This window comes from Globicephala melas, chromosome 6 (genome assembly GCF_963455315.2).
Source record: "Globicephala melas chromosome 6, mGloMel1.2, whole genome shotgun sequence".
Taxonomy (NCBI): Eukaryota; Metazoa; Chordata; class Mammalia; order Artiodactyla; family Delphinidae; genus Globicephala; species Globicephala melas.
In genome coordinates this window covers 32,219,497-32,246,897 of record NC_083319.1, presented here as the reverse complement: position 1 = coordinate 32,246,897, position 27,401 = coordinate 32,219,497, and the positions used below count along the sequence as shown (strand labels likewise).

At 37.2% G+C, this 27,401-nt stretch overlaps 1 protein-coding gene across 2 annotated transcripts in view; it reads right to left on the bottom strand.

Moving 5' to 3' along the window:
- Positions 1-27,401, bottom strand: part of ERP44 (endoplasmic reticulum protein 44) — a 91,767-nt gene that overhangs the window by 6,473 nt on the left and 57,893 nt on the right. For both annotated transcript variants that reach the window (XM_030829845.3, XM_030829846.3), the window contains 6 exons: positions 25,738-25,922; positions 24,903-25,018; positions 21,853-21,910; positions 19,356-19,472; positions 15,552-15,663; positions 14,368-14,509 (listed from right to left, as the gene is read on the bottom strand). In XM_030829845.3, coding sequence (XP_030685705.1) covers positions 14,368-14,509; positions 15,552-15,663; positions 19,356-19,472; positions 21,853-21,910; positions 24,903-25,018; positions 25,738-25,922 — 730 coding nt within the window. The remainder of the gene's footprint in view (positions 1-14,367; positions 14,510-15,551; positions 15,664-19,355; positions 19,473-21,852; positions 21,911-24,902; positions 25,019-25,737; positions 25,923-27,401) is intronic.

The window sequence follows — 27,401 nt, the reverse complement described above, 5'->3', positions numbered from 1 at the left end:
TTCACAGCTTAACACTGTGAAAAGCAAAGCACTTCTCAAGGCCATGAAAGTGGCCTTTTTTTTTTTTAAATGTCTTCATATACCACTAAGGCATTGTCTTTTATGGTGAAAAAGGTTTCTTTGGTGGCTTCATACTATTCTGAGGAATATAACATGAACCAACACAACTCACTATACACTTGACATCATTCCCATAATTCCCAATCATTGTAATGAGCAAATCTGCAGTACAGAAACATGCACTGTAGCAAAACAGACCAATATAAAGCTAAGCAGATTTATGTATCAGCCGTTTTTTCTTCATAATTGTTTCCTCGAGTTGTATCTGATAAAGTAGGAGTAATAAGTTAAAGAATAAGAACTTTAAAAAAGTGTGGGCAAATTATAGGCACAAAACATCGATATTTACTGCTACTTGTCTACCTGTTTGTTCTCTGAAGTCCTGTCAGCACATGTGTCTTTGTTTATTATTAAAATTTGTTTCACTAATTTGATAAGTAAAAGACACCAGCATTTTAATTTCCATCTCTTCAGAAATTAAGCATTTTTTCCTTTGTTTTAATTTATATTTCTGCTCATATGAATTGTCCTCTACCGAGATCAATTAAAATTCATTATATTTTTAAATAGAAACACTTTGTTTTTTATAGCCATTACAAGAATTAAAATGCAGGTCCACAAACACTTTAATTCCTTCAATAGAACTGACTTTTTAAATCACTACTTTTTTGGTAGCATACCTGGCTTGTGTTAATATTACCAGTTTCTTTTTCTTTTTATCCTCTCCTGAGGTCCTGCAAGTGCTGTTTCTTCTCTTCAATAACTCCCACTGAGATGTAACAGCCAATAACTTCATTGTACACCCATTTTGGCTCCCCACTAGCTCCAGTGCAACAGAGGCCAGCAGGTGCCAAATGCACAGTTTACAAATACAAATGACTGTCAGGTAGCTGTATTGACAGAATGCCTCTGAAAGGTTCTCTGGTACAGAAGAAATTGCATATGCACTAGAGATAAACATTGAGAGGATATCAATTTAAATTTAATCTGACATCATCTACTGTCACCCGCAGGAAAGTGCTAAAATATATCCATTCAATTCAAAGAACTGCAAAGAATCTATAATGTTTAAGATAAAGCCCCTGCTAATTTGTTATTTTACAACGTTCAAAGATGATCACAACCAATACAGTGTGAATTGCTTCTGCTAGTCGAGCAGTAATTTATAATTAGATCTTAAGTGTAACAAATTCATAGAGTACACTCAAAACAGATTTTTCCCCAGCTTGAGTTTTTTCCCCTTGTCAACATATGAGAGAATTGTGAGCAAAAAGCAAAGACGAGAGATAGGATGAATCTGAATTGATGTGGTAGAAAACAGATTACAAAAGAACTCTTATCTAGCTTGTGGCTAGAAATTATCCATCATTAGGTAACAATCAGTGAATAAACAATATATTGTCAAGAAAACAACATGGTTATCCGTTAAAAAAGGAGAATAAATGGACCCTTGCTGTAATAAATTCAATTATATTTTCACACTTTAAGGTATACTTTTTCTAATCAGAACACCTAAGTGTTTCTCTCCCATCCTCCACTTACTTTTTTGTTTACAGTATTTATTTTTAGGTGATGCAAAATTTATACAGTGAAATGCACAAAACATGTTAAGTGTTTCATTTAAACGAGCTTTGACAAATGCATACAAGGTGAGAAGTATTTTTATTATTTTTAAAAATTTACATAGAGTAGAATTCATTTGGGGGGCTTAAGTTGTATGAGTTTTAACATAGGCTTATAGCATCTTGTTACCACCTCCAAATAGGATACAGAACCAACACCCTTTTTTTTTTTTAACTCATATCTTCCTCTTCCCCTTAACTCCTGCTGATCTGTTCTCTGTTCCCATAATTTGCCTTTTCCAGAATGTCACGGACATGGAATCATACAGCATATAATCACGAGACTGGCTTCTTTTACTTAACATACTACATTTGAGATTTAACCATTTTGCTGCACGCATAAAAATGTTTGTTCTTTTATTTATTGAATAGAATTCCACTGAGTGGATATACCACAACTAGTTTATCCATTCACCCACTGAAGGACTTCGGGTTCTTTCTAGATTTTGGTGATTGTGAACAATGCTACCACAAACATTTGTGCACAGGTTTTTGTGTGAACGTAAGTTTATTTCTATAGGAAAAATACTGGATTACATGGGTGGTGTATGTTTGACTTTTTAAGAAAATGACAAATTGTCTTCCAGAGTGGCTGTATCATTTTGCAGTCCCACCAGCAATGTATGAGAGTTCCATTTGCTCCATATCCTCATGAACACCTAGTATTATCAGCATTTTAATTTAGCCATTCTGAAAGATGTATAATGGGATCTCATTCTGGTTTTAATTTGCATTTCTATAATGAATAATGATGTTGAGCAATTTTTCATGTGCTTATTTGTCATTCATATATCTTCTTTATATTCTAACAGTATCTTTTGTGGAGCAAAAGTTCTTAACACCATGAAGGCCAGTTTATCAATTGTTTTCTTTTATGGATGGTGTTCTATCTAAGAACTCGTTGTCTAACACCAGGTCATGAAGAGTTTCTCCTACATTTACTTGTAAGAGTTTTACCTTTCAATTTTGGTCTGTGATTAATTCTGACTTAATTTCTTTTTTGGTATGAACGTGTTCTGGTGGTCCAGCACCATTTATTGAAAAGATTATCCTTCTCCACTGAATTGTCTTTGCACCTTTAAAAACAAATCAATTACTATATTTGTGTGTCTATTTCTAGATTCTCTTTTCTGTCCCACAGCTCTATGTACCTACTTTTTCACTGATATTACACTGCCGTGATTATTTTAGCTTACAGTGTATCTTAAAATTGGGTAGTATGAGTCTTCCAACTTTGTTTCTTTTTCAATAGTGCTTTTGGTATTCCAGTTTTACCTTGCCATATAAATTTTAGAATCAGCTTTTCTGTATCTATAATAAATCTAGCTGAGATTTTGATTTAGACTGCATTAAATCTATAGGTCAGTTTGGGGAGAATTGATATCTTAACAGTACTGAGTCTTCCAATCCATGCACACAGTATGTTTCTTCATTTCTTTTGGTCATCTTTGATTTCTTTCATCAGCATTTTGTAGTTTTCAGCATATAGATCCTGTACATAATGTGTTAGACTTATACCTAAATAGTTCTTTTTTTTTTTTTTTTTTTTTTTTGCGGTACGCGGGCCTCTCACTGTTGTGGCCTCTCCCATTGCGGAGCACAGGCTCCGGACGCGCAGGCTCAGCGGCCATGGCTCACGGGCCCAGCCGCTCCGCGGCATGTGGGATCTTCCCGAACCGGGGCACGAACCCGTGTCCCCTGCATCGGCAGGCGGACTCTCAACCACTGCGCCACCAGGGAAGCCCCCTAAATAGTTCTTTAAAATTTTTTTCCTTTGGAGCTATTATAAATGATACTTCAAAAGTTTAATGGTTTCCAACTGTTCTCTGTTAGTGTATAGAAATAAAAGTGATTTTTTAAAAGTTGACCTTGTATTCTGCTAAAAGCACTTATCAGTTCTAGAAGCTGTTTTGTGAATTCATTGGGAGTTTTTACATACATAATCATGTCATCTACAAAGAAAGATAGTTTCTTTCCAGTCTGAACACCTTTTATTTATTTTCTTGTCTTATTGTACTTGCTAGGACTTCCAGTATGACATTAAATAGAACTAGTGGAAGTGGGCATATTTATCAAAAACAAGAAAATACTTAGGAAGAAATTTAGCCAAGGAAGTAAGATATCTGTACACTCAAAACTATAAAACACTGATGAAAAATGACATAAATAAATGGAAAGATACCCTGTGTTCATGAACTGGAAGATTTAATATTGTTAAAATGTCCATACTACCTAAAGCAATCTACAGATTCAACACAATCCCTACCAAATCCCAATGGTATTTTTCACAGAAATAGAAAAAACAATCCTGAAATTCATATGTAACCACAAAAGACCCTGAATAGCCAAATCAATCTTGAGCAAGAACAACAAAGATGGAAACATCACACTACCTGATTTCAGCATATACTACAAAGCTGTAATAATCAAAACAATATGATACTATTATAAAAACAGACACATAGATCATTGGAACAGAATAGAGAGCCCAGAAGTAAATCCAGACATTCATAGTCAACTGATCTTCCACAAAGGTACCAAGAATACACAATGAGGAAAGGGTAGTTTTTATTTTAATTTATTTATTTTATTTTTGGCTGTGTTGGGTCTTCATTGCTGCATGCAATGCAGGGTTTTGCAGGGAAGCCTGGCAGGTGGATTCTTAACCACTGTGCCACCAGGGAAGCCCAAGAAAGAGTAGTTTTTTAAATAAATGGTGCTGGGAATCACATGAAGAGGAATAAAACTGGACCCTTACCCAATTTTATTTTGTATATCTCTCTCACACCATATACAAAATCAATTCAAAATGGATTAAGGACTTAAATGTGAGACCTGAAACTGTAAAACTCCTAGAAGAAAACATAGCCATAAAGTTTCTTGACATTGGTCTGGGCAATGACTTTTTGGATATGACCCCAAAAAGCACAGGCAATAAAAGCAAAGACAGGGCTTCACTGGTGGTGCAGTGGTTGAGAGTCCGCCTGCCGATGCAGAGGACACAGGTTCGTGCCCCGGTCCGGGAAAATCCCACATGCCGTGGAGCAGCTGGGCCCGTGAGCCATGGCCGCTGAGCCTGCACGTCTGGAGCCTGTGCTCCGCAACGGGAGAGGCCACAACAGTGAGAGGCCCATGTACCGCCAAAAAAAAAAAAAGCAAAGACAATGCAATTGTATCAAACAAAAAAGCTTCTGCACAGCAAAGCAAACAACAGAGTGAACAGACAACCTACAGAATGAGAGAAAATATATGCAAATCATATACATGGTAAGGGTTTAGTATCCAAAAACATAAGGAACTAACACAACTCAATAGCAAGAAAACAAAAGCCTAATTTAAAAATGGGCAGAGAACATGAAGAGACATTTCTCAAAAGACAATATATGAAGGGCTAATGGGTACATGAAAAGGTATTCAACATCACTAGGCATCAGGGAAATGCAAATCAAAAACCACAATGATTTGCAAAATGCACAATGATTTTACAAAACTCACATCTGTTAGAATGGTTATTATCAAAAAGACAAAAGATAATAAGTGTTGGCAAGAATATGGAGAAGAGAGAGCCGTTGTATGCTGTTCATGGTAATGTAAACTGGTAAGGCCATTATGGCAAACAGTATGGAGGTTCCTCAAAAAATAAAAATATAACTACCTTATGACCCAACAATCCCACTTCTGAGTGTATACGCAAAGGAAATGAAATCAGTATCTTGAGATATCTGCACTGTCATGTTCATTTCAGCATTATTCACAACATCCAAGATAGAGAAATAACCTAGTGACCATCAATCAATGAATGGATAAGGAAAATATGGGTAAGGTTTATATACACACACATACACACACACACACACACACACACACTGCAATGTTATTCAGCTTTAACAAAGAAGGAAATCCTGTCATTTTTGACAACATGGATGAACCTGAATGACATTATGCTAAGTGAAATATGAAAAAACAACTCACAGGAGCAGAGGACAGACTGGTGGGCACCAAGGACTGAGTGGGTGGGAGACATGGAAAAGTGTTGGTCAAAGGATACAAAGTTTCAGTTATGCAAGATGAGTAAGTTCTGGAGATCTAATGTACAGCATGGTGACTATAGTACTAATATTGCACTGTATATTTGAAATGTGCTAAGAGAATAGACCTTAATTGTTCTCACCAAAAAAAAAAAAAAAAAAACGTAACTACGGGAGGTGATAGGTTAATGAACTTGACTGTGGTAATTATTTCACAATGTATACATATATCAAAATATATCTTAAATATATGCAATTTTGTCAGTTATACCTCAATAAAGCTGGAAAAAAAAGTGAGGGGACATATAATTTGGAGTGGAGAGGGAACCAATCTATGTGTGTTGAGCCAGTCAGATCCTGGAGGATGTGAACTAAGAGATATAAGGAACACAGATGATTTGATTAGAGTTACAAAGTCATATAGAGTTACAAAGTCAAAGAGTTATAAAATCATATAGAGTTCATGCTAAGTCCTGTCATGATAAATCAGAACCACATCCATGGGGCCTCCCTGGTGGCACAGTAGTTAGGAATCCGCCTGCCAATGCAGGGGACACGGGTTCGAGCCCTGGTCCAGGAAGATCCCACATGCTGCAGAGCAGCTAGGCCCATGCACCACAACTACTGAGCCTGCGCTCTAGAGCCCGCGCGCCTAGAGCCAGTGCTCCAAGACGAGAGAGGCCACTGCAATGAGGCCCGTGCACAGCAATGAAAAGTAGCTCCCGCTCACTGCAACTAAAAAGAAAGGCCACGCACAGCAACGAAGACCCAATGCAGCCAAAACTAAATAAAAAAAAAAAAAAAAAAAACCACATCCATGCAGAAGTTACAGCACAGCAGAAGAAGAAGCTGCTATCCAGAGAGAAGGATGGAGCACTTGTGTGAAGACGGAAAAATATTGTATATCTATGCTGTCAAATACAGGAACCACTACCCGCATGTCGCCACTGAGCACCTCAAATGGGTTTAGAGTGCCTGAGAAACTGACTTTTAATTTATATCATTTTAATTAATGTAAACTTAAGTATTCATATAGGGCTAGTAACTATCATATTAGACAGCACAGTACTATGATCATTATTACAAAGGGTGAAAGACAAGCACAATCAGTAAAAGACAATGAAAGCACCAAAAAACAACGGGAAAACGAGGGACAATCATGATGGTGTCACAAAACTCAAAGTGTTCCACAGCACCCAAAACTATAAGAATGTTAATGAGGATGAATCAGGTAAAGTCCCATTACTAGCAGTGTTATTTATTTTTTCATGGGAAAAACCTGGATTTCAAACAACAGGGGTTATTTAGACAAATCATGAAACAATCCATTCAAAGGCAAGCTATCTGACCATTAGAAATAACAGAAAAATATTAATGACATGGGAAGATGTTTATGTGGATAAAAAGAAAATTCATAAAATAGCATAGCTCTAATTTTATAACACATGTATAGCTCTCTTGTGGATTTATGGGTGATTTTTAATTTATTCTTTGGCATTTTATCAACTTTAAGAATTATCCACAAAGAAGATAAAATTTTTATAATCAGAAATAAGGAACAAATGATATACTTAACACACACATACAAAGAGAGTAGACATCTTTGCCTGGTTCCTGATCTTAAGGGGAAAGCATTCAGTCTTTCACCATTAAATATGTATTAGCAGTAGGTTCTTTGTAAATGTCCTTTATCAGATTGAGGAAGTTTCCATATATTCCTAGTTTGTTAAGCATCTTTGTCATGATGGATATTGAATTTTGTCAAATGCTTCTTGCATATGTTGATGTAATCAGTATATGCTGAATTACTCTCATTGATTTTTGAAGGCTGAATGAGCCTTGCACACTTGGGATAAAGCCCACTTGGTTGTGATATATTATTATTCTTTCATACACTGCTGGATTCAATTTCCTAATATTGTTTTCTACTTTTTGACTCATACAATAATGTAGTTTGAACTCATTCAATGTATTACAGTGTAAAAACACTGTATCTTGCCATTTAAGTTACTTAACGTCTTTGAGCTTCAGCTTTCTGATATGTAAAATGAGAACAACTGCTTTATTTAACTTAACTATTGTTTTTATAGTCTAACAGACTTGGATTTGAATCCAAATATATTATTGCCTATAATAATCATAGCTAGCCTTCTAATAGCACTGACCATGTATCACTGTTCTAAGAGCCATAGATATATACATTCATTTAATGCTCACAACAACCCTATTAAGTAGATGCTATTATTATTCCTATTTTACCGATGAGCAAACAGAGGCATAGAGGTGGTAAGAAATTGCCCAGGATGATATAACTAATAGGTAACAGACTGGGATTTAAATCTAAGCAGTCCGGATCTAGAGTCTTGTGCACCTAACCACTATGCTATATCGCCTCTATAGTGACTCCACTTCAGTAAAGTTTATAAATCTCTCAGAGCTTAACTTCTTTATTGTAAAAGTGGAAATAATACCTATCTTCTAAGCTTGTTATAGATTAACTGAAAACACATACAAAAGTATAAAGTAAGGCTGGTACAGTGCCTGGCTCTGTCAGTGTTTGATGTCTATTTTGCTGGCAGGACCAAATAAGGTAAAATATACTGGAATGATTTGTAAAATAAAAAGTACTTATAAATACTACGTATCCATATCAGTTGTACGATAAGTACGGTATATGAAAATAAAAATGGTGTTTAGGGACCTGGACCACTGTGTATATTGCCCAGTGGTTGACAGGAGAGACACATTCAGAGAATCAAAAGTATACAGATAAATAGGAGAGGTGGGGAATAGGGCAGATGGGTAGTTGATAAATATTAGGATATATTCCAGATATATACATTCAAAGTAGTCAAACTCTTAATCTTGTAATAAGCAGATGAAACTAAAAGCAAAGCACTGGATGAACATCTACTAATGCCATTACAAAGCAGTTAGTATAACAAGAGATAATAAAAACTAAATAAGGTTTGCCTTTTAAAAAGATTTCTCATGAACTGGTTTGCAGGGCAGCAGTTGAGACACAGATGTAGAGAACAAACGTATGGACACCAAGGGGGGAAAGCGGCGGCGGCGGGGGTGGGGGGGGGTGGTGTGATGAATTGGGCGATTGGGATTGACATGTATACACTGATGTGTATAAAACTGATGACTAATAAGAACCTGCTGTATAAAAAATAAAATCAAAAAATTTAAAAAAAGAACATAATAAAAAAAAGATTTCTCGGCACCATTTTTTTTTCAATCAAGAAAAGCCTGATTTGGGTAAAAAAAAAAAGAACCCCCTAGACAATGAAGAACAAAACCAGATTCTCAGGGTTAAAGGGGAACTTAACGGTGACCTGATTCTAAACATTTCTCTTACCTGTCCCTCCAAGTTCTTTACCATTTCATTCAGTTCCTGGTTGGTTCCCTCTAAGTTCAACGAGACAGGCTAGAGTTCATCGTGGCAGACAAGCAAATTGCTGAATTAGGGAGATACCCCACCCCTGTAGTTTCAGTCTCGTCTCAGCTCACCACAACCACCCTCACCTGAGTACTTCAAGGAATTACGATCATAATTCTCAGTGATATAGTGATTTGGAAGAAATGACCTAGAGCCCAGAGTTGGGGAACTCATTAGCATTAGAGTAGCCTGTTAATTTTCCTAGGAGTGACCTGAAGTCTGTCCTGCTTTTTCCCATCACTGGGGCTCCAGTGGCAGCTTACATAAGAACCCTTAAGCAAAGGAACAGATGGTAGGGTATTTGCAGGCCACAGTTTTTTAGAAGGTAAGATTCTCTAGAAAGCCTTCCACAGTCTTATACCAGACCCCATCATTTATTCTCTTCTCTCGGGACTGGAGAACATTTCCTAGACCTACCCTCATGTGCTCTTGGGCTTCAAAACTTCCCCCCATTCCCATCTCCATATAAAAGTTTTTCCTTTACATTTGGCAAGAGACCAATCTGGTCAATCTATAGAAAAAAACTAAGGATTTAGAGATCTGTGATTTAGTTTCCGGTACTAGCAATACTGTCTCTTCAAACATCTTTCACATTCACACTTACACTGCTTTTATATATACTGATAATGTAACTGCTTTGGTATCAAGTGTTATGAGCTTGGGATTTGGGGGTTCAGTATACTCTGACATGATTCCTAGCCCTGCCACTAATTAGTTGTGCGGCCTTGCTGGTTACCTTACCTCCCTAACCCTCATTTTCTCTGCAAGAAGAGATGAATACAACACTGGTTAGTACCTCGCCCTGCCCCCACCATGCTACAGTGCCTGCCTCTAGCTTGGGAGGAAACTGCAGCATAAATCTGCTTTGTCTCTCCTTACCACAACCATACGTCCCCCACTTAACCCCAGAAATGCCATGCTACTAAGCAGAAGTAATAGTAATTACACCAATTTATGGAAACTGTTGATCATTTAAGCCTTAATTACCATGCAGCACAATGACAATTACACAAGCCATTAAATGTGTCTGATTCACTTTGCTGCATGTTTTGATTTTTAACACTTATCTATTCACATAGGCTCAGTTTGTAGCTCACACAGCATATGCCTCTTTACAATTAAAAAAATATTAGAGGAAATAGTGCCTAGGAGGGGAAATCAGGCACCTAAGGGAGAAATTAAAGAAGTAATTTGTTTCAGAGCTTCAAATACAGTCACTTCTCTTATCTCCGTCCCTGCTCACAGGACTAACCACTTGCAGGATGGGAGAGGATCATTTCCCATTTCCATATTTCTTTGGGGAATCTTATTGACTCAGTGTCTTTTGGCACCAGGGCACAAGCAGAATGCTGCCAGCTGATAAATTAGCTTTTCTTGGTCAAGTGCCCATCTCTTGGTCCAGTGAACTATGGTTGGAGGATAGGGGGACTGGGTCATGTGATAAATAATATGACCATTTACCTTAGTTTGGATAGTCTAAGAAACAGACACCAAGATGGGATTGGAAGTGCTAGAGTGTTTTAAACCCGACTTCAGAACTGGAGGAAAAAACTTAAGATAGCCAAGATAGAGTTCGTCACAGGTTTCCCTTCACGTGTAACAACATTCCTAGGAATAAAAGCCAAAGTTGGGCATAGCTTGGTTGCTGATTGGTAAACCTAACCTGAGTCAACATCCTATTGACTTCCGCTAATTTGAGACTTCATAATTAGGGCTGTAAATTTCCAGTGAAAGGAAGAAGTAAATAATCAACCCAAGATTTATCCACTACCAAAGGTAGGGAAATGGCCTGATAAGACTTTATGCAAATGACCCATGAATAGGGCAGCATTTTAATGCCAAGCACAGTCACTGCCTGGAAGCTCTTGCAGCGAACTCAACCACTAGAACAGCTGCCCCCTCTCCTAAAAAGTTTGTTCTTTTATCTTGAGCTTGCAGCCTCTGGAGGCAAGCCAATGAAGTAAGAGGAAAAGGACATGCAATCAGCTAAGACATTTCTGTCTAGCACAACAGTCAACGCTCACACAGTTGCTAAGCGGACTGTATGAGTTCCAATTTTTATCCAAATAAATGCCGGATTTTAGGGAGATCTGGATCTTTATGGTGGATTTCTGGGAACAACTACTCTTCCTTTTTAAATCCAGCACAGTCCTGCCCTCTCAAACTATCCCCCAGCTCCTCACTCAGCAAATGATCTTGCTTCCTTAGCCACAGTTAAAAACAAGAATCAGACAGGATCCTCAGCAGTTTTCTGCTGCTGTCGCTAACACCATAATCCCCAAAAAACCCAAAGAAATGCTGCACCCTTCCTTCTCTTTCTCACTAGGGAGCGTAGGTTATTTCCTTTCCTTTGCCCCTCATTCCCTCTGTGCTCCTTACGACTTTGCTTTATCAGTGAACCCCTCTTTTCCCTATCTCTTCAATAAATCCATTTGATTCTGTCCCAACAAGCATTTAATCATATTTAGTTTCTTGTTACCCTAAGGGGAGTGGGGGGAAGAAAAGCTAAAACTTTACTTCACCCTATGTCTCTCTGGAGCTATCTCCCTATTTTTCTTTCCCTTTAGAGGCTAGCTTCTTGCAAGAATCTTCATGTCAAATCTTCATTTCCTTACCAAACACTCTTCAATTCATTGCAATACAGCCTTTTGAGGGTCAAATCTAACAGATGCTCCATCCTTATCTTCTGGTTGAGCATTCCTTCCTGCTAGAAGTGCTCCTCCCGCAATTACCATATTACTCTTTTCTGTTTTTTCTTTCACTTCTTTGATTCCTCCCCCTCTTCGGTCTTCTGCACATGTTCCTTCTTCTATCCTCTCCTTAAATGTTGGTATTCATCAGGGTTCCACTTTCAACCCCGTTCTAGGTCATCTCATCTGTTTCAGTAACTTCAACTACATCCCCATGTGTTCAAGACCCAGCCCTTATCTCACTGTTGAATCCCAGAGCCATATAAACTCCTTTCTGGACACTCTTCTCCTTTGTAGCCCACAAGCACCTCAAATTCAATATGCCAAGAAAAGGAACTCGTCATCTTTACCACAAGGCTGCTCCTCCACTAAGTTCCCAGCTCAGTTAGTGGCATCACAACCCAGTTAGTTGTCCAAATCAGAGTCCTGGCCATCAGGGCTAGCCTCGCCCCTCCCCCACAAGTCCTCCTATTCCACCTAAAAAAAAGTCTCAAGAATCCTGCTTCTCTCTAGCTTTACTTAGGGCTACTGCCAGAATTTTGGAAATTCATTCATTTAAGTATCTACCATCAACTCTTGCCTGGATTACTGAACAGCCTCCTAGATCCTATTTTGACTCCCTCTAATCTATTCTCCAGTTTGCATTCAGAGTGATCTTTAAAAAAACAATCCCCTGATTAAAATCCTTCATTGGCTCTTCATAGTTTTCAGGATCAAACTTCCTTAACACAGCATGTAGGGGCTTTCATGAACAAGCTCCTATTTACTTCTCTTGACCGCATCCCTCAGCGACACCCCTGCTGTTCACTCATATTCAGCCAAGAGACTCTGTACTTGTTTCTACCAACATCACTTTTCTCCAAGCCCTGTCTCCTTCTCACTTCCATGAAAAACTTCTAGAGAACTTTAGGTCCTACCTTAGGCATTAACATCTCCAGAAATCTTGAATCAGGTGCCCCTTCTGCTGAACTCTGTCAGAGCACTTATCACATTATAAAACAACTGCCTGTTACCCAGCTTGTCTTCTTTTTCTACCTGGTTGTGAGTTCTTTGAGGGCAGGGATCCAGTCTTAGTAAACTTTAAACCGTTGGGGTTTTTTTGTTTTTTGTTTTTTGCGGTACGTGGGCCTCTCACTGTCGCGGCCCCTCCCGCCGCAGAGCACAGGCTCCAGACGTGCAGGCTCAGCGGCCATGGCTCACGGGCCCAGCCGCTCCGCGGCACACGGGATCCTCCCGGACCGGGGCACGAACCCGTGTCCCCTGCATCGGCAGGCAGACTCCCAACCACTGCACCACCAGGGAAGCCCTAAACCATTAGTTTTTATATGACTTGGTTTATGTTATACAACTGTCGTATAGAAGACCCGGATAAATTTTCAATGAGTTAATATGCTAAGTGGTATTCTTTTGAGTACAGGTAAAATAAAAACAGTATCTGTAAGTACTTTAAGGTTCATAACACAGCCATCATCTTGTTAATTTCTGTAACAATCCCATTAGGGAGGCTGTACCACCAACCATATTTTAAGTGTAAAGAAACAAGAACAGAGAAGTTAAGTGATTTGACCGAGGTAGGACTCAAATGTAGGCCTCCTCTATATGAGGACTGAGAATCTTCTATCAAAGAACCACATCTCTATTAAAATATTTAGAAATGAATGAGGTAATTCATCCTGCAATAGGACTTCAAATCACCCTCTAACTGTGAAATTTAATCTTTGGACATTAAAAAAGAGGTTATTTAAATGAATTTTGAAAAGAAAAGGTCTAGTTTGAATTAATACCTGTATTGCTTAAATTTTTCATATATGAAGAAACATTTCCATTTTTAATCACTGTATTTAACATCTCAGAAAGCTGATAAAAATTTAATATCTGTGGTAGTTACAAGGTTTATATGTTTATTAATACTGTGGAGAGGTGAGAATAGAGTCAGGAAGCATATCCGTTCTTGGAAAGGTCCCTAGCTGTATGCCCTTACAAATGCCTTGTCACAGCCATCTTCTGGGTCTTAAACACCACTAATGTTCTCGGTAGACACAGGCACAAATAAGCAGCAATATTACCCATTTCCTTTAACCTACATAGGATTAACCCACTTTCCTTGATGTGCTGACAAAGACCAAACTCAATTCAAAACGAATTTCTCATAGGTCAAAAATTTTCTTTCAGAGATTAATTCCCAAGCATTTAGGATCATCTAATGCTGGCATTTCTATAGGGATATATCATAATTCTCATAGTCAGCTAACATTTTCTTTTCTTTTTTTTTTTTTAACCACACTGCTCAGCTTGCAGGATCTTAGTTCCCCGACCAGTGAAAGCGCCAAGTCCTAACTGCTGGACCATCAGGGAATTCCCCACAGTCAATTATACTATAATCTGGAGTGAAAAAAAAAAACTCTTCCTTTTGAATAACAAAGCATTTCAACATAGGGTTATTTAAAATATTCAGACAATTATTTTAAGTTCATTTTTGAGACATATATCAGTAATTTTAAAAAACCAAAATGAATACTTACAATACATCCCTGAAGTCTCCAAACACATACATATGCCTAAAGCTGTCAATAGCTATTACAGGGCAATCTGCTGGAGTCTTCTGTATATGCAGAAGAGGATGTCTAAATTTGTCACAGTCAGCATGTAAAAAGTTTATGGTACCTTTAAAAGAAATAGAATTTGGAGAGGTAGATTAGAATATTCTTTTGAGGGTCAAAAGAGGAAGAGGACATGCAATCAGCTAAGACATTTCTGTCTAGCATAACCGTCAGCGCTCACACGGCGTATTCTCATAAGTTTGCAAGTTCATAAAAAGTGACATACTAAAAAAACCCAACATGCTTTAGAGTAATGTAGACCACAAAAACTAAAGCCTAAATATTACAACACTTTAAAAAGGTAGGATCTTAATTCTTAGGGCAGAGAGTATAATTTCCTTAAAAATTACAGGAACTCAACCCAAATTCAAATGCTATAGTGAATTTTTAAATTTTCTTTAAGTGGGTAATCATTTGCTCTGCAGATTACCCAGGTCTGGGGAACAAGTTCCAGAAACTGACATATGATCTGTTCTCATAGGATCATCTTCATTTCATCAAGGATGCCCTTCTAGTCCCTACTGGTCGATTTTTAATCCAATTCAACCCCAAAAATATTTAGAGTAACTAATATGGGCATGGTTCTATACAAAGCCTTCAGTTTATTTTGTTTGACTTTCTTCTCTAACTACAGAGGGAAAGCTGGTGATACCTCAAATTCCTTTTTGATGCTTTGGAGAAGTCTGCAGAGAACTACTCAACTTTCTTTCACTTGGAAATATAGTAAATGTTAATCTGACTGTGTAAGTTCTCTCAGCAGTATTTTTGGGACTATTAGAAAAGGACCAGAGAGGTATCAAGGTGCTGGAAGAAAGTGCCTAAAACTAACACTGTCCACCCATGACCCCACTTTTCATGCTGTTTGATTTTAGAGAGCTAAAAGAGTCAGGGTTTATTTGTTTTCTTTTTTAAAGCTATTGCTTCATATTATCTCTACTGACGCCTCCCATCCCCATGTTTTCAATGTAAATTCAGGAGTTGAGCAGAGTTAAAATAATTTGTTAAGTTTTTAACCCAAATATGTTTCTGTATTAATGTAATGGAAAAGGGAGAAGGTACAAAAATAGAGAAAGGAAGGATATAAACAAACACCTTAATCTGTCTACCTTTTTCACTTATTAATTGTCGGGCTACTTCATTCTGGAATATTTCTAAACTCTCTGTATCTTCTTTCATGTGGAAGAGTATGAGAAAAGGCAGTCCTTCTTCTGTCAATTCCTGTATAGAGAAGTATTCAGTGAGAATTATCAGGCCTCTCCATTCAGCTCTAGCTATTTTCTAGGTAGGAACAATTTTAAACCCAGCCCACATAACATGCAACAGCTGCAACATCCCAGGAAAGAGATCCAATGATGTCAATATATGCCTTAATGGAGGAAGGAGCGCATGCCCTCCACCTTAAGTATCCAAGCACTCAGAGGACTCACATGTCCTGCTGTACTGTAGATGCTGACCTGCCTTAAAGTAACCACTAGGCTGACCTGTTAGCTAGTATTGGATGAAGCCATGACATTTAAAACGTGAGTTGACCAAAGGAGGAACTATGCTGATTCTTTTTCAAGATGTTGATTTTACGAGAGGATAAACAGTCTTCACGGATAACACTGAAAAACTGAGTGTACCAGCAATAAATAAATCTAACTGATTTGCAAACTTATGCTTATTCTAAGGTTTATTGCAAAACCCACTCCACTTACATGAGACCTACCAAAAGCTGAAAAGTGTGATTCAGAACAAAAGACAAAAACCCCATAACATAGCCAGTTTTCAACCAATACACAATTTATCAACATTATTAACAAATACTTGCCACTATGTATGTGTATGTTTAGATACCTTGTATGTATACATACACAAAAACATCTTGAAATTTTTGTTACTTAAAAAATTTTTATTATTGTTATTGGAGAATACAAGAGAAATGTGATAAGTAGACAGCATATTTTGATCATTTATTCTCTCTGACAAATGCTAAGTTCTGACTCATAAAAAAAGTCCAGAAAGGGCCCCATAATAAAATCATTTCCATTAACAATTCTTTTGCTTATCTCTCTATAACTTAGGAACTGCCTCAGGAGAAAGCACACATGTCCTTACCCTAAAAAAGCTGAAACTGGAACCTATTTTATAGGATAAGAGTTTTCTTCTGGTTCCTGTCTCCATGTTTAAGACTGTTGCACTCACACATAGGATAAATGATTAAGCTTTTCATCAAGTTCACCTTATTTTGTTAATTGAGATATATAGTCGGCCTTCCATATCCACAGGATCCACGAGTTGGTTGAATCCATAGATGTGGAAGCCAAAAATACTGGAGGGCCAACTGTAAGGGACTTGAGCATCCGAGGATTTTGATATCCGTGGGGGTCTGGGAATCAATTCCCGGCAGAAAGCAAGAGATGACTGTAATTCAAATACCATAAAATGCAGTACATTTTGAAGTGTACAATTTGGTGGGTTTTATTATATTCACAAGGTTGCAAGCATCAACACTATCTAATTCCAGAACATTTCATCACTCCTAAAAGAAATCCAGAGTCATTAGCAGTCACTTCCCATCTCTCTTACCCCCAGCTCCTGGCATCACAATGATGTTTTAGCAAACTGATTTAGAATTTCTTCTTCCTCACTTTTTATCTCTTGTGCTCACATTTTTTCTTTCCCAACACATTAATTGCAACTACTCTTCCATGGTTCTGTCTTTGGACTTCTCTGCTCTAGCCTGGCAACTTCAACTAGGTCAACAATCTCAGTCACCAACTCAAATTGGTCCCTTATCTCCAAGTCCAGTTCCAGTACCTTCAATGCTCAACATAAATGCACTGTCCCCTCCTCTTAATTCCCTATTTCCATTAGTACTTCTCTTTCTCTTTTATCCCTTTTCAGGACTGAAATGCCTCTTTTAGAAAGCCATTCCTGATTCTATCCCATTTCTGCCAAAGGTAGAATTGAGTTCTCTCTGAACTCTCAGAACATTTTCTCAGTGCCCCTCATGTGGCATGTGGCATGGGGCATGTCTTTATATTGTATGTACATGTGAACTACTGGATTGAAAACCCCTTAAAGACAGAGAATCTTATTTCACTTCTCCTTTGCTCACAGATTTTTGTACACAATATGGAATCAACCTATGACTGAATAAATGAAGACACAAATGTTGCTGAATAAATACTAATTGGGAAAGAAGACTCAGCAGTTACCTTTTAGAAAATTTAAGAGCTAAGAAGTTAAAAGTAGAAACAAATGTATTACTTTATTAGTAATAAACAAAATTACTAATTTCGTAAGTAAACAAAAAATTTTTTGTTTAAACAAAAAAACACAAATATGGATGAAATAACAGCTGTTAAGAGGCAAGTAATAGATTAATAATTCGAAACTATGTGAATTAGTTTGCTAAACTAATTTATCAGTACATACGTTAACATAGTAGCTGGTAGTTTATGCTGCTAGAGCTTCCAAGTGTACCCATGTCCACATCCATACCAACATATTCTTTACCCAGCAGGTATTAAAGGATTCAGGAGAGGGAGAGCAAGACAACCAGATTCAGAGGTTAACAAATCTTTCCCCATAGTTTAAAGGATTTATGGGTAGTTGGTTACAACATGTAATAAATCTAAAGAATTATTAAATGTGCCAACTACCGTAGGGCAGGAGGTAGGGCTGGGGGAGGACGGACAGACCCTGTTTAATTGTTTAAGATTTTCCAGATCCACAACTTTCAATTGTTTTGAAAGTATCCCTGTAAGAACTGTCAAAGCAGGTGAATAATCGTGACAGGTTACTAGATCTTTCTAAGCCTCTAAGGACTAAATGATACAATAAAAATGTAAGTTAATTCAGCTAAACATACCTGAAACCCTGAGAACTGAGAAAAGTAGAAGGGATGTTCATTTGATAGAAATTAAGACAATAAGCGTGCAAGCAAGCTTTACTGGAATACAACCATACTTATTTATGTACTATCTAGGGCTGCTTTTGTGCCACAACTGCCAAGTTGAGTAGTTGCAACAGAGACTATATGAACTGCAAAACCTAAAATATTTACTGTCTGACTTCTTACAGAATTGCCAACCTCTGACTTGGTGGGGCTTATATGGGTGTGTTTACTCTGTGATAATTTCTTGAGCTGTGTATTCAATACCTGAGCTATGCACTTATAATTCTTTGAAGTAAGTATGCATATAGAAAGGTTTTTTTTAAACTTTTTTTAATGCTTTTTAAAAATTACATTCTTAGACTGAGGGTTTTGAAAATGAAGGAACAAAATGAAATGAAAGATATGTTTCAAATACAGTAAAGAACAGAGAGATGCACCTCACAGACACAGCTCTTTGTACTTGCTCCTCCAGCTTCTTAGGTTTTTGTGTTTTGTTTTTGTGGGAGTTGTTCAGAGTTTGGGATGGGCCTTTTTTCAGCTGCATGGGATCACTGAGGACAGTTACATGACAACTGATAATTGCCTTCATTATTTACGATGGAAAGAGAACACAGTTTCATTCTTTTAGGATAGACAGGAATCAGAAAAACCTTTTTATACCAAATGATTATTCACTGTATGTAATTAATTGTAACTAAAATCTGCAGAGCATTGCTTCTAAAGCAATCCCCTTAAACAAGGATCTTCAACCAAGGGTGGGATCAGAATCACCTGAGAGGCACTTTCAAACTCATTTTCAAGGCTGTCATGAACCACTGCTATTGCAGGAAATACAACAGTGGGGTTCTGGGATAGCAGAGGTGGAGAACCATTGGCCTGTATTATGGAAATAGCTATATGTACTTATGTTCACTGTATGATTTTTATAACTGATAAGTTCTGTGGTAAAACAGTAAGATGGGTGGAGGAAGCTTGCTCTTTCGGAAATCTTAATTAAAACTAACAACACACATTAGAAAGTCTGTACCTCTCCATTTTCAAATGTTATTTCTCGGACAAGAGGAACACATTTATCTTGAATCCAATTGTAAGTCCCATCAAAATTTGTCATAGATCCCAAGTACACCATATCTGGAGCAGAATGCTGTTATAAAAACAAAGAAAAAAATTAAACAAATCTAACCTGCGCTAGCAAAAATGCATTATTAAAGCCATCTATGAACCCAGAAAATCTATACAGGATACAAAAGAAACAAAAAACATGGAACTTCTGAGAAAGAGGGCTATAGATGGTAATAAGCTGATAACTCTGTGATTATCGGGGACCTGATTATCCAACCTGTGATGTGTAAGCCTTCTGCTTTCCCTTGGATTTGCGTCAATTAAATGTTTACCAGTATCTTCATCAATAGCAGGCAGACATTGTAAAAAGAAGAATTATCCTAATGATTTAATTTAGCTATCTCTCCCTTCAAAAATGTTAGAAGAAAATTTGGAGACTTCCAGTGAAAAAGCCTTGAAAAATACATGATACTATATAAATCTAAGGCATGGCTATCTCTAAAATTAATTAACTGCAGTATCCGTTTCCACATTCACTCAAAATTGTATCTATGAAGTGCCTAAAATGATGGTAAATAGCTAACATTACCTAAGCCAACTTACTGTGACCAAGCACTGTTTTACCACTGTAAACACCTTGTATGTGTTGACTCAATTAATCCTCAAAACATCCCCATAAAGCAGGTACCAGTATTATCATGGCTGTTTTTACTAATGAACAAACTAAAGCGCAGAGAAGCTAATAAACTTTCCCAGAGTTATACACCTAGGAAGGTAGCAGATTCTTTTTTTATTTTATTGAAATATAATTGATTTACAATGTTGTGTTATTTTTTTCTATAGAGCAAAGCGACTCAGTTATACATATGTATGTATAAGAATCTATATATATATTCTTTTTCATATTCTTTTCCATTATGGATATTGAATATAGTTCCCTGTGCTATACAGTAGGACCTTGTTTATCCATCCTATATACAGTAATAGTTTGCCTCTGCTAATCCAAAACTCCCATTCCTTCCCTCCCCTACCCACTCTCCCCCTTGGCAACCACAAGTCTGTTCTCTATGTCTGTGAGTCTGTTTCTAGATATGTTGATTTGTACTGTATGTTAGATTCCACATATAAGTGATATGATATTTGTCCTTCTCTTTCTGACTTAACTTCCCTTAGTATGATAATCTCTAGGTCCATCCATGTTGCTACAAATGCCATTATTTTATTCTTTTTTATGGCTGAGTAATATTCCATTGTATATATGTACCACATCTTTATCCATTCATCTGTTGATGGACATTTAGGTTGTTTCCATATCTTGGCTATTGTAAATAGTGCTGCTATGAACACAGGGGTGTGTGTATCTTCTTGAATTATGGTTTTGTCTGGGTATATGCCCAGGAGTGGGAGTGCTGGATCATACGGCAACTCAATTTTTTGTTTTTTAAGGAACCTCCGTATTGTTTTCCATAGTGGCTGCCCAATTTACATTCCCACCAACAGTGTAGGACGGTTCTCTTTTCTCCACACCCTCTCCAGCATTTGTTACTTGCAGACTTTTTAATGATGGCTATTCTGACCAGTGTGAAGTGGTAAGGAAGGTGGCAGATTTGACATTAAAACAGTCTCATTCCAGAGCCTGTGCTCTTAACAAGAAAGCTACACTGAGAGACACATAGATTCTGATAATCCAGAGATGGTCACACTATGTAAGCTATTATTAAAGAAATACAATTGCAGAGAATACAGGCAAATACCTATATGAATTCAAAATAGGAAATGAGCTTTCTAAGCAAAAAATTCATTCATATGGCTATAGAAAAGTTAACAACTTCAGTGTGTCAAAACACCGCAAAAAAAAATTAAAGTGAAAACTATGAATTAAAAAAAAATCCATAGATTTCTATTTGTGTGTGTGTGTGAAAATTGCAATGACAGACAGTTACGTCAATTTGGGGTGACAATACTGTGATTTCTGTCTTTTTTGTGGCTACCATCACCTGGGCCTAAACAGCTACTTCTAAGTTTAGACACACCTAACTTCTTACCCAAGGGTTAAAAACAACTTAGCACTCCTTAGTATCTGGCAAGTACCAGGTGGACTTATACCCCAGGAGATTTGGGAGCTTGGCTAGTCTCACTCAAGTTGGAGTGATGATCACAGACCACTGAAGCCTTTTTTTTAATTTGAGTCCCAGGCCAAAGGCAAAACAGAGAGGTGAAAAAGGCCTGGGGATCAGGGGATCTCTAGTCCCAGCTCTGCCACTAAATGCCCGAGTGACTTTAGGCTTGTGTCCTCATCGTTACTTTGAAAGGTTTAGATTAGCACAAAATGATGCCTTAAGGTTCCTTTGTATATTAAAACTTTATGATTCTATGAACATTAACATGTACAAAACTACAGATTATACTATATATGTATTTAAATTATATTAAAAATTATACACTAAGAAATAGCAACTTACCCCTGGTGGTTTGTAGATTATGTTGTCTCCACTGTATCTTTCTGGTTTTGAAACAGCTCTAATGGAAAGAGAGAAGCAGTAATAATATTTTTTGAGAAAACTAATAGCAGCAATATACCTGAATGAAGCAGAATTCCCTAGCTGTTTTGCAACATATGAACTGTAACAACTTGAAATATATACTTGTCCATCTTCTTTTCTACTTATAAGATTATGCAATACCGGGCTTCCTTAGTGGCGCAATGGTTAAGAATCCACTGGACAATGCAGGAGACACGGGTTCGAGCCCTGGTCCAGGAAGATCCCACATGCCACGGAGCAACTGAGCCTGTACGCCACAAGTACTGAGTCTGTGCTCTAGAGCCCACGAGCCACAACTACTGAGCCCGTGCGCCACAACTATTGAAGCCCGCACGCCTAGAGCCTGTGCTCCACAAGAGAAGCCACCTCAATGAGAAGCCCGCGCATCACAACGAAGAGTAGTCCCCACTCACCGCAACTACAGAAAGTCCACGCACTACAACGAAGACCCAACACAGCCATAAATAAATAAATAAATAAAGATTATGCAATACCAACAAAAGCATACATTTAAAGGAAAAATTTAATATGAGGCAGATTTTTTTAAAGGGAAATTTTAGTTAGCTGTTTTTGTGACTCAGTATTTTATCTGTGGATTGGCAGTTCTGGCACTAAATAGCTGTTTTTGACCCCAGATTGTTTCTAGTAACTGAGGATCAAGGTCATTGATGTAGTCACATAAACCAGTCACACAAACATATTATCTCCTTGTTAAGTCAGACTCAACCATGAATTCTCTTTTAATTTTTTAAACCAAAACTTCTAAAAAAAAATAGATGAAATGAAATAACCTACACATCATTAGAATATAGTTCCATAAATAACTAATTTTTTGTTTATTTGTTTACTATTTCCCATGCCTGGTACAGGCACATAATGGGTGAATAAATATTTGGTGAGTGAATTCTACAACAAATTATAAGTCAAAATGGGTAACTTTTTCCTCTCTCTAAATTATATTTGGATTAATTGAACCCTGATTTAGCTCCAGGTTCTGACTACAGTAGTCAGGAGACAGGGGCAAGCAGTACTAAGCTAGATTGATGACACTGGAACAGAAAGGAAGAACATGCTCCATTCATTCATTCACTGTTTGCTATGTGCTTCCTTTGTACCAGCTATGTTCTTGGCACTTGGTACACAGCAGTGAACAAAACTGACAACATCCTCTCATGGAGCTTCCATTTTTGTGGGAAAAAACAACTAGATATTTTTATCTTGGGTGGTTAAAAACAAACAAAAAAAGGTGCTATGAAGAAAAATAAGTGGATAAAGAATGACAAGTTGGATGATGATAGTGCTATTTTATATATAGCTATCAGGAAAGATCTTTCTGATGAGATGATATCTGGACAAAGCACTCTGGATAGAGACAGTAAGGGCAAAGGCTCTGCTGCAGAAGTGTGCTTGCAGTGTTTGAGGAATAGCAAGGGGCCTGCATGGCTGAAAACAGTATTACAAAAAGCATGGGGGAGAAGTTCTTCCGTTATTTACTCTCTACAACAATCTTCAAAAAACACTGATAATGTTTACAATAAAACACACATAAAAAACCTATAGAAGCATTTAAAACAAGGAGAAAGGTCACAAAATGAAGAGGACATACTATGCCAGAAATCTGGGCTCTACTCAAGATAGGTACCACAATAGAGTCTACCAGTTATAGGCCAAAGAAAAGAGAAAAATAATATTGTATAACATCAAAGGATGGGGGAAGATAACCTCCAATGAGAAGAAAGAGTCAAACACAGAACCATAAGAATGATTCCATTTTGAAAGAGAAAGGAAAAAAAAAAACAAGATAAAGCCAGAGAAGTCAGAAAGGTAAGGATCAACCAGGGAGTTCAACATAAAGTGTAGACACAGCAGAAAAAGGACAGGGCAGGGGCTTCCCTGGTGGCGCAGCGGTTGAATCCGCCTGCCGGTGCAGGGGACGCGGGTTCGTGCCCCGGTCCGGGAGGATCCCACGTGCCGCGGAGCGGCTGGGTCCGTGAGCCATGGCCGCTGAGCCTGCGCGTCCAGAGCCTGTGCTCTGCGGCAGGAGAGGCCACAACAGTGAGAGGCCCGCGTACCGCAAAAAAAAAAAAAAAAAAAAGAAAAAGGACAGGGTAGTTGAGGGTCACATCCTTCAGAGATATTGAAGTGGATTAAGATTGAAAAAAGGCCACTGGATTTGTTAATTAAGAAGTCACTTCGTGACTGTGTAGACAGAAGTTTCTTTAGGGTAATGGAGGTAAAAGTTAGCTTCCAGGAGGTTAAGTTATTTTAACTGGTTAAAATATGAGAAATTCAAGGTAGCCAAGCAAAACTAATCTCTGAAAAAAAATTGAGAATGAAAAGAAAGAAATGAGATTATAGCTCAAGAGACAGAAGGGACAGATCAGGAAAGAGAATCATGTTTTTGGAAAAGGAAAGAGTTCATGAAAAGGGTCAGGTTGAAAACATGAGAAAGCAAGGACAACTGATGGATCAAAGCCCCAGAGGATTTTGAAGGGACAATTACAAGGAAACAAGTAAAGAGGTTAGCCGTGGAAAGGAGCATTGTTCCTCTGAGACAGGGAAGGCAGAAGAAAAGGTGGTGGAGAGCCAGAGATGAGTAAAGATGATGAAGTTCATGGTCATTAATGAGAAACACTGTGTTGTTTCAGTGTGGAAACCCCACAGGTTAATAAGCATTTTTTGTGACACAGGATAGTGTTAGTAAATGAGCTGAACAAAAGTATGAGAGTTAACCTGTCCAACCTTTTCCTCTTACCCACATTTTGAAATAGAATATAGTACAGAAAGAATAATTAACAGACTTAAACTCTTAGAAAGAGTCAGAGATAGGTGTAAAAATTGGTTGGTGACTTTAAGAGGACTGAGATAATCTTTGGAGAGGTCATCTTCAGAAAACGACCACACACAACAAGAATTTAACACGACAGCTGAGCTGACCCGACCCACTAACACACTCTCAGCCTACTTACCCAAATGCAGCTAGAAAGGCACAATCATCATGCAAAATATTTGCTACTCTTTCAAAAACTCTATAGTTTTCTGAATCCTTCTGCTCAAAATATCCAATGATATTTCTTTTGCTGCGCTGTAAAATAAAGTATGTAATTACTTTATAAACATATATAGTTCTTTAAGAATAATGTTATTGCATTTACCCAGCTGCTGTTCAATTATCTCCAAATGAAGTATGACTATAAATGCATAATTGGCTTTTAACACCTAGTCCAAAACTATTAAAGATTACATTAGGTTGAAAACAGTCTTAACTATCATCTCATCTAATAATTTCCTTCCAACATTTTATTTTAAAATTTCAAGAAATACATAACTGTTTAATCAGTGACAGTGCTTCCTAAATAAGATGACTAATTCTAAGATGTGTTAAAATAATACATCAATTCGTAATGTGTGACTGTTGGTAGAGACTCCACCGTGGGTCTCTCACACTTCTACATAAGGGTCTCCACTAAGCAAACTATGGAAACTTTGTGTATGCCTGACATTAACTTCTATTTCTTCATAATTCAGGCTACCCTTTACCCTCAATTAATTCAAATTAGTACAACTTTACTGTATTGCTATATACATTTTATCCAAAGGTTCAGTAAAATATTAGCATTTCCCTTGAGAATTAATTCAAGAAAAATTCAACTTGTTAAGTATGTGTGTGTGTGTGTATATATATATATATATAAAATCCACTGCAATGAAGTATAAGAAAATGCCAGATTCTTTGATTGCATAAGAATTTGTTTACATTAATCAGGCAGGCTTCATTTGATACAGCAAAAGTTAATGACTTACGTCAAGAGTGGTGACTTCTGCTAAGTCATGAAGTTCTTGAATGGGGTCACTTTTTTGTTGCCTGATGTAATCTGCAAGTGCTTTCACTGATCGCTGACCCCTGTATTCTCTCTTCATCATCATCCCATTACGAAACAATTTGAGGGTTGGGTATTTGCTTATCCTATATCTCTGGGCTATATCAGCTAAAAGAATGAAAAAAAAAAAGTAACGTCACCCTCAAACTTAGTCTGAGTGGGCCCATTAGCCCAACAGTCAAAAATCTTACAGTTATTTAGGGAGAACATTTTGGTTCATATAATTCTTTTCCAGTATTAGAGAAAAAAAGAGTTTATACTGGTTAAGAGGCCAGGCTCCAGACATATATTACCTGGTTTAAATCCCAAAGCTATTTACTGTATGTGTGAACTTGTAAGGTGCATCAACTCTCCAGGCCTTAGTTTCTCATCTGTAGGGATAATAATTTCTACTACATAGAGTTGTTTTAAGGACTAAATGAGACAATACAAATGCATGACAGAGTAAACTCTAAATAAATGTCAGTATTATTATAGATACAGTCTAGAAAAAAATTGGAATGTACAAAATTCCAATTTTGAAAACAGTCATTCAAATCACTTTATGTTGTGAGGATCTCTTACAGTATTTAATAAAAGGGAATTAAATGTAAATTAAAATCACTCTTAAAGGCTAAAATCTAATATTAGATTCTTTGCTAGTAGAAGAATTTATAATCACACATATGCAAATTTTGTGTAAGCTAATACAATTAAGAGCAAAACTCAGCAGTATACACTAAAAAAAAATCCCTTTATTATGACCTATGGGTATACTCTCACACAAATCATTAAAATTAGGATTTATAGCCTCAAAATAAGAAACTAAGTAAAAATGTATGCTGATCTCACTTTTAGGGATGACAATTACTAAGATACTGACTCAATCAGAATGGAAAAGCCTTTAAATTTTTCTGCTGTTATTTCCAAGAGGTAGCAAATAGGAGAAATCAATGGTTTCTAGACATTGGTAAAGCTCGTATGGCATGCTAGTCACATGTATGAGAATGATAAAAGATACACTACATTTTTAGAGTGAAGGGGACCTGAGAGAGCACAAGTAGCTTAAAACAGATGAAAAAAAGAATTTTTTAAACTGAGTTTTAAAATGAGGGCAGAATTCTAAAACGGTGGCAAAAAAAAAACAAACACACACACATGAAAATTCTCTAGCCCTACCTCCATTCCTAGTAGTTACAAAACAAAGACAAAACAAACAGAACTGCAATAAACTCTGTTAACCATCTTAATTTTCTAGGAGATTAGATGGTAGAAACAACTGTACCAGAGGGTATATATATATATGTGTGCTGACAGTTTCACAGGTGTATACATAGGTCAAACTTAATTTGTACATTTTACAGTTAATTCTAGGTTAGCTATACCTCAAAAAAGATTTTTAAAAATCTAAATGAATACTGACTATACAAAACAACAACAATAATTATGCCTTATGGAGTTTGACACAAATTAAAATACATAATAACAACAACAACATATAAACTGGGGGAGGGGATGTAAGCAGAAGGTTAATGATTCTAAGTATTCTAAGGTCTACACACTGCCTAGGAAGAGCTAAAAATACTTATACTATTTCGATAAGTCAAG